The sequence below is a fragment of the Etheostoma spectabile genome, chromosome 4 (assembly GCF_008692095.1).
Source record: "Etheostoma spectabile isolate EspeVRDwgs_2016 chromosome 4, UIUC_Espe_1.0, whole genome shotgun sequence".
Lineage (NCBI taxonomy): Eukaryota > Metazoa > Chordata > Actinopteri > Perciformes > Percidae > Etheostoma > Etheostoma spectabile.
Genome location: NC_045736.1, coordinates 37003317 through 37011794, shown reverse-complemented (window position 1 = coordinate 37011794; position 8478 = coordinate 37003317). Strand labels below are relative to the sequence as shown.

At 39.2% G+C, this 8478-nt stretch overlaps 1 protein-coding gene across 1 annotated transcript in view; it reads left to right on the top strand.

Moving 5' to 3' along the window:
- The first annotated feature begins 560 nt into the window (after positions 1 to 560).
- Positions 561 to 8478, top strand: part of fer1l4 (fer-1 like family member 4) — a 54656-nt gene continuing 46738 nt past the window's right edge. The window contains 8 exon segments of the mRNA XM_032513694.1: positions 561 to 771; positions 3510 to 3565; positions 6014 to 6102; positions 6200 to 6299; positions 6428 to 6522; positions 7673 to 7717; positions 7928 to 8083; positions 8218 to 8278. Coding sequence (XP_032369585.1) covers positions 693 to 771; positions 3510 to 3565; positions 6014 to 6102; positions 6200 to 6299; positions 6428 to 6522; positions 7673 to 7717; positions 7928 to 8083; positions 8218 to 8278 — 681 coding nt within the window. The 5' untranslated portion in view covers positions 561 to 692.

Below are 8478 nucleotides of genomic sequence, written 5' to 3'. Positions count from 1 at the left end.
ACCCATATTTCAGATATAGACATTTTTTAAAGGGGTCATATTTGACCCGAGGACAACAGAGGGTTAATTAAATGATCTAAAGGCCACCTCTGTATTAACAAACCAAACTGTTACATTAGAAAGTATCTATCTATCTATCTATCTATCTATCTATCTATCTATCTATCTATCTACTCATCTACCATCTATCTATTTTTCATGTTCAAAACATTGTAGATTGTAGCAAATCTGGATTAATTTTTAAAATAAATTATTAAAATTGGCAAATTAACAGTTAGTATTTCCTGGTTCTTGTTTTCACAGTATAAAATTCTTGGCTTCCTACTTGGTTCCCCCCCCCACCCCCGTTGTGTGGTGTGTGTGTGTTGGTGTGTGTGTGTGTGTTTGTGTGTGTGTGGTGTGTTGTGGGGTGGTGTGTGTGTGGTGTGTGTGTGTGTGTGTGTGTTTTTGTGTGTTCTAAGAGGAAACTAGTTGAGCAGCTCATTTGCTTTCTCAAACAGTAGACCTGCCCTAACACACATGCGCACACGCACACACGCACACACACACACACACACACACTTAGATACCTCACATCACACTGTTGCTAAAATACACACACAGCAGTTAGTTTCCAACTGTTAAAGAGAGAAGGCTGAAGAGAGCAGAAGAGGGATACAATGTGAGCAGTCAGTCCAGTCAGCAGGATCATCATGTCCATCAGTGTGAATCTGAGGAAGATCTCCAACCTTCCCGGACGATCTGACAGAAAGGTGGAACTCTGCTTCAGAGGTCAGTAAAGCACACTCATCTGTTTTTAACTACATGAAGAAAATATCTCCGGAACTCTACATGAAGAAAATATCTCCGGAACTCTACGTCCGAAAGTATGTGGACTACCCCGACTTCAATCTACAGTAATTTTGGCCGCGGTCTGTTTTACTGGTTTGTTTTCGGCCACTTTGAAAGTAACTAAGTACATTTTCTCAATGTACTTTACATTACTGGGGTATTTCCATTTCATGCTGCTTAAATATTGTACTTTTTACTCCACTGCATTTATTTGACTTTGGTAGTAACTTTAGTTACTTTGCAGATTTAGATTACACATACCAAATAAAATCAACAAATAAATATGTTGTAATATTTTAGATTAAGATCAAATTTTATTGTACAGAAGTATAGTATATAAATTAAAATTAAAATTTTAAATGATTAAAATTAGGATCTTACATCACTACCTAGAGGCAGAGGTGGGCAGCAATGTAAGATCCTGTAAAAGTAGAAACACCACACTGTTAAATTAATATGTTTTATTGTAAGTAACGTCTAGGCTACATGTGTGCTGACTCAGATACAATTAGGAAAGTTGATCCAAAGGAATAAATAGAGCCTTAGTGCAATATATTTCATTATGTATTCAAATTTTGATTGTAATCTACCGTGTGTTTCCCTTTACATAAAGATATTTCAAGCATACATTAAATCCAGAAAAAGGTAGAAATAGAAAGTTTTTTATGCTCAAAATTTTCTGGGAGGGGACCCCACAGACCGCCAACATCATGGGTCACCACACATATCTGGAGGACACACCTTGGATTTTGGGTTGCCAGGCCAGTTTTGATTAGGCCAAATGTTGGTGCTATTTAACTAACATCTACCAACTGGGCAGTTAAAATAAACATGCACTGGCTAATCCCCATTGCATTGCATTCAGTTCAGTTAAATGGGCCTGGCTAAGCCCCAAACCTTCTCCAGTCCTAGAAATGCACTTTGCCCACATTTTTAAAAAGCAGGAACCAAAGGAAAAAAATTTTTTTTATTATTTTTTTAGTAAAAAAAGTAAAAAAAGTCATTAATAGTACCTAAAGCTTGTTGAATGCCACATGTTGAATCAACATGTGGCTTTCCTGATCCAGCAACAGCGGAAATAACTACACAGTCATGTGTTCTCGTTGGTATTTACTGCTGATGTTGGAGTAAATGTATGAATGAAAAGGAGAAAACATTAGTGTCCCTCCTCTGCAGCTCAGCAAGGGAACACAAAGAAGGAATCCTCTACTGAAAAGACGTTCACTTTAGAATTACTTGATTTGACTAACTCAGACTGCTGACACCTCATTATAACTTCAGATAAGCTAGAATATATGTTTCCATTGGAGATTTTGTACCCAATCACTTCTACTGCAAACGTGTTATAAAGAAGTGCCTCAATGTGTAGATTGAATCAAATCCCAACAGCAGTTATCTCATTCCGGCACTTTTCATGTAGGGCAGGGACCCAACATCAGCAAGGACTGGCGTTAAACTCCCCTTTAACAGGAAGAAACCTTGAACAGGAGGAATAATCACAAGAAGCAGAAAGGGCACCTGACTATTGTTTATGGGCTGACTTAAAAAAATTTCTTAAAGATTTCCCAAAAGACTACAAACGTGTGGCGTTTTATCAGCGCTCACTGAGGCAGGCTGGGTTAAAGTACATAGCTCTATTCATCTATATCTTTGTTGGTTTAATTTATTTCCACATAATGAACAAATGAGGAACATACAGTATTATAAGGACATTCAGATGATGATAAGAAATGAACGCACCTTCAGATATAAAGCAATTAACTTGAGTTATTTACTGTACAAGCCCAAATACGACTTGTACTTAAGAGAGAAATAACATAACATATACTTTGAAAGTAATCTGTCTGATAATAGTTTTAATAAAGCAACATATCTCATAAAATCACATTATTTATTTCGATTTCTCCATACTCTAGATAACTCTCTATATCTTGAAATATATCTGGATTAAAAAGAATAGATTTTTGAATCAAGTGATTCCCAGTTATAGTACACTTTGTGTCTCTCAAATACCTCTCAATACCACTTTGAGTATTTACTCAAGTACTATACTTGAGCACAATTTTGGGGTTACTTGTACCTGAGTATTTCTATTATATGCTACTTTATACTTCTATTTCGCTACATGTATGTGACAACATTAGTTACTGGTAACTTTGCAGATTCAGATTATTATTGCAAGACCAAAATCACCTAATACATAATGCTATATTGTTATAGGTTAAGATACTCAGCAATAAAAGTTGTTAACTCCACCTTTACCGGCTGCAATTTTAAAGTGATTAACACATTCATTTTATATTCAATAAAATATATTTAATGAACATTTTCTGGTACAGGATATAGATCATCCACACCAGACTCTCCAACTACAACAACAAGCAAAACAATACCACAATATTCATGTTCCAGATAACAATCATTTTAAAGAATCTGCTTTAAAATTATACAAAATATCCTTTGTTGACTAGAATTTATCCAGTCTATTTTCAAAAAAGGGAACTGAGGGAGCCTGCACTACACTCTGGAAGCTCCTTCCTGTCAAAGCATTAATAATTTGATATATATTATTCTGAAATAAGAGTACTTTTATTTTCGGCACAAGATCTGAGTTTCACCAGCCAGTTAAAACAGTTATCAGCACTGTTGCTATGGTAACCTGTCTATCTGTCTTCCAGGTTTCACCCATAAAACCAGAGTCCTGCAGTGTGAGAACTTGGCCATCTTCAATGAGGTCAGTAAACCAACGCCTCTGATCTGATCTGAGACGGGTGGACAGCACCAATCAGAACACAGAACGATGAGGTCATCACATAGAAATAAAATGGATAGAAATCATAATAGCAGAATGGTCAGAGTGGCAGCTATTTCATGTGAACCATTGCCATGGCATTGTGAACATCTGTACAAACTGACTTGCGAGAGGTTTTACAGAAACAGCTGTATCTGTCCGCTGATCTAGTCCAACTGTCCCTCCCCCTCACTCCCCTCGGCTCGGGAGGACATCTCCTAGACTACTCTCCTCCAGTGATCTGCGACACAGTTTACTGATGTGTTATCACCATGACAACTAACAACTATTGCCATTTTGTTTAGTACTAATCAAATGAACACAGCAAATGGTTCAATGGCCTTTCTATCCATTTTACTCCTATGGGTCATCATCATCACCAGTCAGTTCCTCTCATGTGCATTAGGTGCTGCTGTCATAGGACTGTACTGAAGTGAGTGGGAAGTCAGTGTAAAGTTTACAGATGGGTCCGTTCAGGTAGAAGCAGCTGTGAGGATGATGAGCCGCTAAGATTTACGATACAAAAAACGTTATTGTCCACCAATGTGAAAATTCTTCTTTGGTTTCACCAAACATTCAAGAATATGCGAAAGACAGGACATTACAAACAATACATAGCCAAGACGGCACATGGACAAAAAAAACAGACAATATATTTCATAAAAAGCGACTTTACAAGGGTTACATACAAAATTGAGTACGTAAATAGATATATATATCCTACTTACAGTGCCTGCTGTGGATAAAACCTGAGACCCGAAAGTCTGCCTCGCCCCACGTCCAACTCTTAGTGCGGTTCCCAGTGTTATTTAGCACTTTCACAGCATTGGGAACAAAGGATTTCTTAAAGATGTTTCTATTTGGTGTTGGTACTCTGAAAGTTGAGCTGAGTTCAAGTTCGCTGTGCAATGGATGGGAGGGGTCAATATTCATTTTCTCAGCTTTGTTTATAATGCGTTCCTCATAAATACTGCCTAAGTGCTTTTGTGGCTTCTTATAATTTTTGAGGCCATGTTCCCTATTTATTGTTTGAAACTATTTTAATAGAGCTGATAAGAAACTGTACCACTCCTACAGTGTACACACACACACACACAAACACACACACACACACACACACACACACACACGCTGCCGCTCCTTCAACACACACAAACTTATATACGTGATGCTTTTTTATCATACTTTGTTACCACACTCCACTGCACTAAGCTAAAAATTATGCTCTTAAATTACATTTTTTTTATGCAGGAATGTCGGTTCACCATCTTGATCCACACTGAATTTTCTCAACAACGCTTTCATAGATTTTTTATGACCTTCTGAACAGACATTCCCGATCCCCAAAGGATTAATCCTAATTACTTTACAATTCACTAACTTTTCATCTAGCTCCATCATCAGGTCTCAATTCTAATTTGTCCATTACTTTGGTTGATGACTGAATACATGCAACTATTTTAGCTTTACTTTATGTTTAGTTAGCATACTAACAGGCTAAACTGTTAGCTTTGGCATTGTGAACATGTTAGCATACAGACCCTGCCCTCGTCTTGTTAAACAAGTAAAGATACTACAGTAGATGAAAAGTAGAAGAAAGTCATTACAATTCATCCTGAAAGGGACATAAATGTCTGAACCAAAGTTTATGGCATTGGTTGTGGGGATATTTTAGTCTGGACAAACCGCCATCCATAGAGCTCTTCAATGAATCATTATTCAGACATATGGATTAAACCACACAACAACCGCTGCTGAGGTTCATGGGTACTGTAGTGTCTAGACCTGTACAGACCAAAAAGAAACAGTTCAGCCTCATGATCGGAACAAAGGTCTACTAGAGACTGTGGTCCTGAGTTTGATGTTGTTCTGAAAAAAAACATGTAATGAGTGATTTTACAAAGGGAGAGCATATTTGTTGAACCAAAGCCTCCACCCACTTCACTACATCACCACCTGTTTGTTGACATAAGCACTGAGGACGGTCAGACAATGTAATAACAGTCAGCTCCATATGACGTCAACACAGCAGAGTTATGTTTCTCTGTGCAGCTTCTGAGTCAGGCTGGTGTTTGTTCTTCAGGTGGGACCAGGTTTGGGACTCAAGTGTGTGTGCGTGTGTGTGGGTCCATACCGAGCACATGGTGATTAATGGTTTAAAAATATACAGTGTCAACTGTTTTTCATCTTGCTCTAGTTTGAGTTTTTCTTTATGTGTAAAGCAGTTTGTCTGATATTCATGTTAATGTACTGTAACAGCTGTATCTCAATGTGTTGGCCATTAATCACAGGGTTGGTGGTTCAGTCCCCCATTCTAAAGTGTCTTTGTGTGTGCTTGTGTGTGTGTGTGTGTGTGTGTGTGTGTATGTGTGTGTGTGCGTGCGTGTGCAGCATTTCCGTTGGCCTCACTATGGTAAAGTAATCACAGATGAAGTTTTATCGATCAGTGTTTACAACTGCAGTAAGGTCTTCTCTAACAGGTAACACACCCACACACACACACATACACACACACACACACACACACACATATATTGTTTTCCAATCAATCATACCTAACAAAATGTGTGTGTGTAGACTGCTTGGTAAGCTGGTCATCAGTCTCCAACATGTTGTTACCACGGGGAGGCTGTTGCTGCGGGAACCGCTCGCTGATGCCAACTACAGCCCGACTGATGTAAGGACACACACACACACACACACACACACACACACACACACACACACACACACACACACACACACCATTGTATAAGAGATCACTGATGTTGTTGACATCACTTTGGGTTCTTCTTCTCTCTGTAGATCTATATTGAGTTGGATATTCGGTATCATCCAGTTGAGGGAGCAGCAGGAAGCTGGGAAGGACTCGACTTCCTGAAAGTCGAAGACACAGATGAGTAAGAGATAGTGGAAAACATCTTTTACACTACACTGTAAAGACTGTTGAATCTCCAGTCTTATGAGAAGATTTCTCTGTCCACTGGTTTCACAGAAATGTTTCAGACTAGTCTGTAGTGTTAGGCCAAGTCTAAGTCTGTTCTTAGTTTAGTCTAATGGAAGTTAGACAGTTATTGACAAAGTAAAGACAGACAGGCACTTTCTTTCAAAGTACATTAAGTAATCTTATGCCGTATCTTTTCCTTATGTTACGCCTCTCTCTTGTGTCATAATTTGTGGTTTATCTTACGCTGCGGAGTGAGTGATGAAAAAGAAAAGGCAACTTAGAGACCGCAGTAACTCCATATAAATACACAACAGTGAGGACATTGGCAGTTGTTTCCATTGACAACTGTCCAGTTAGCAGAAGTTGTACTGAACCCTCCCACATTAAGGCTGCACTCACATCAAATCAGGCGTTGTGCGTAGTCACTTAAATGGGGCATTTGTATCTTGATTGCGTTCTCCATGGTGCAATCATTTGCCATGCTGCTAGTATGCCGGGTCCTATGAGTGATTGTCTGTTGCATGGTCGCATCGACAGATTAAAGAAACACATTTACTTTCAATAACTAACCAGGATACGAGGCCTATCATTTCGGTGGGTTTTAAACTGGTGCACAAAGCCAAATTTAGTGATTACACGTAAAACATAACATTACACTTCATTGTGTTTTGTCTGATCGCTGGTTACGTGATTGGTCACCACAGCGTGATGTCGGCTTGCAATTCTGTTTCAACTTTTTGCCACAGGACTGCTGTGGTTTTGTTATTTGTTATTCCCTGAAGTCCCCACCACCACAACCTAAACGCTTACTGTATCAAATGAATGGGAGGGCTGATTTGGTGGGAATGCACACAGCTTCTCTGCTCTGCAAATTTAAGTGACATTCATAGACATTCACATCACAAACATTGGAAGCAGGGGAAACCAAGTTGTGAAAAGAGAAAAAATCCTACCAAGAGTCAGGCATTGAGATGGTTTCAGTGTTTAGTGTGTTGTATAAAACTAGTGCAGACCTCCAGATCAGCAGGGAGAGCTCTGACCAGTCTGAACAAATTAGGTTTTCTCTTGTCTCATTTTGTTTCTCTTCCTTCCTATATCCCCAGATCAGCTCTGGTCATCAGGAATAATGGATTTAATGACCCTGAAAGGTAAGAAGTTACACAACTTGCACATTCAGTCTCTGAACAAAACTGGGTATTGATATCAATGTATATATGAAAAGATAATATTGGCCAAAAACATCAGACATGCTCAGACTTAGTCTGAACAATAAAATAAAAACAGAGTTCACGTATTGTACTGTATATGTACTTTGAGTAATTGGGAGAACTACTTTCTATCTCTCTCTCCTCTGTCAGTCAGCTGACTGTTGCTCGTCCAGGTCAGTTGGAGAGAGAGACTCGGCGTCTGGGGCGGAGCTTGGTCCGGACTGAGGATGAAGATGATGATGATGATTTTGATGATGACCTGATGGACTTGGAGGCTTCCGACATCATCTTCACTCGTCTACTGAGGTCTGGTTACTTTACTGTCTGTCTATCTGTCTGTCTGTAAACTGATCTGCTGTCAACTATGTGTGCGTGTGTGCTTGTGTTTGTGTGTGTGTGTGTGTGTGTGTGTGTGTGCACGTGTGCTTGTGTTTGTGTAGTCGTTGCAGGCCGATGTCCAGAAATGTTTCTACAGCAATGCCCAGAGTCCAGAGCTTTCAGGTGAGTTTATTAATCCATCCATCCATTGAAGCAGTTCATTTAACAGGCTAATTAAGGTAGCCCAGTCATCCTTTTCTCCAGCCATATCTTCGAGCTAATCCTGGAGGATCCTGAGGTGATGTGTAGTCCCTCCAGCACACCCCTGGTTTGCCCTGAAACCCTTTAATTAAACCTAGTTAGACTTAGACTTCTCTTTATTG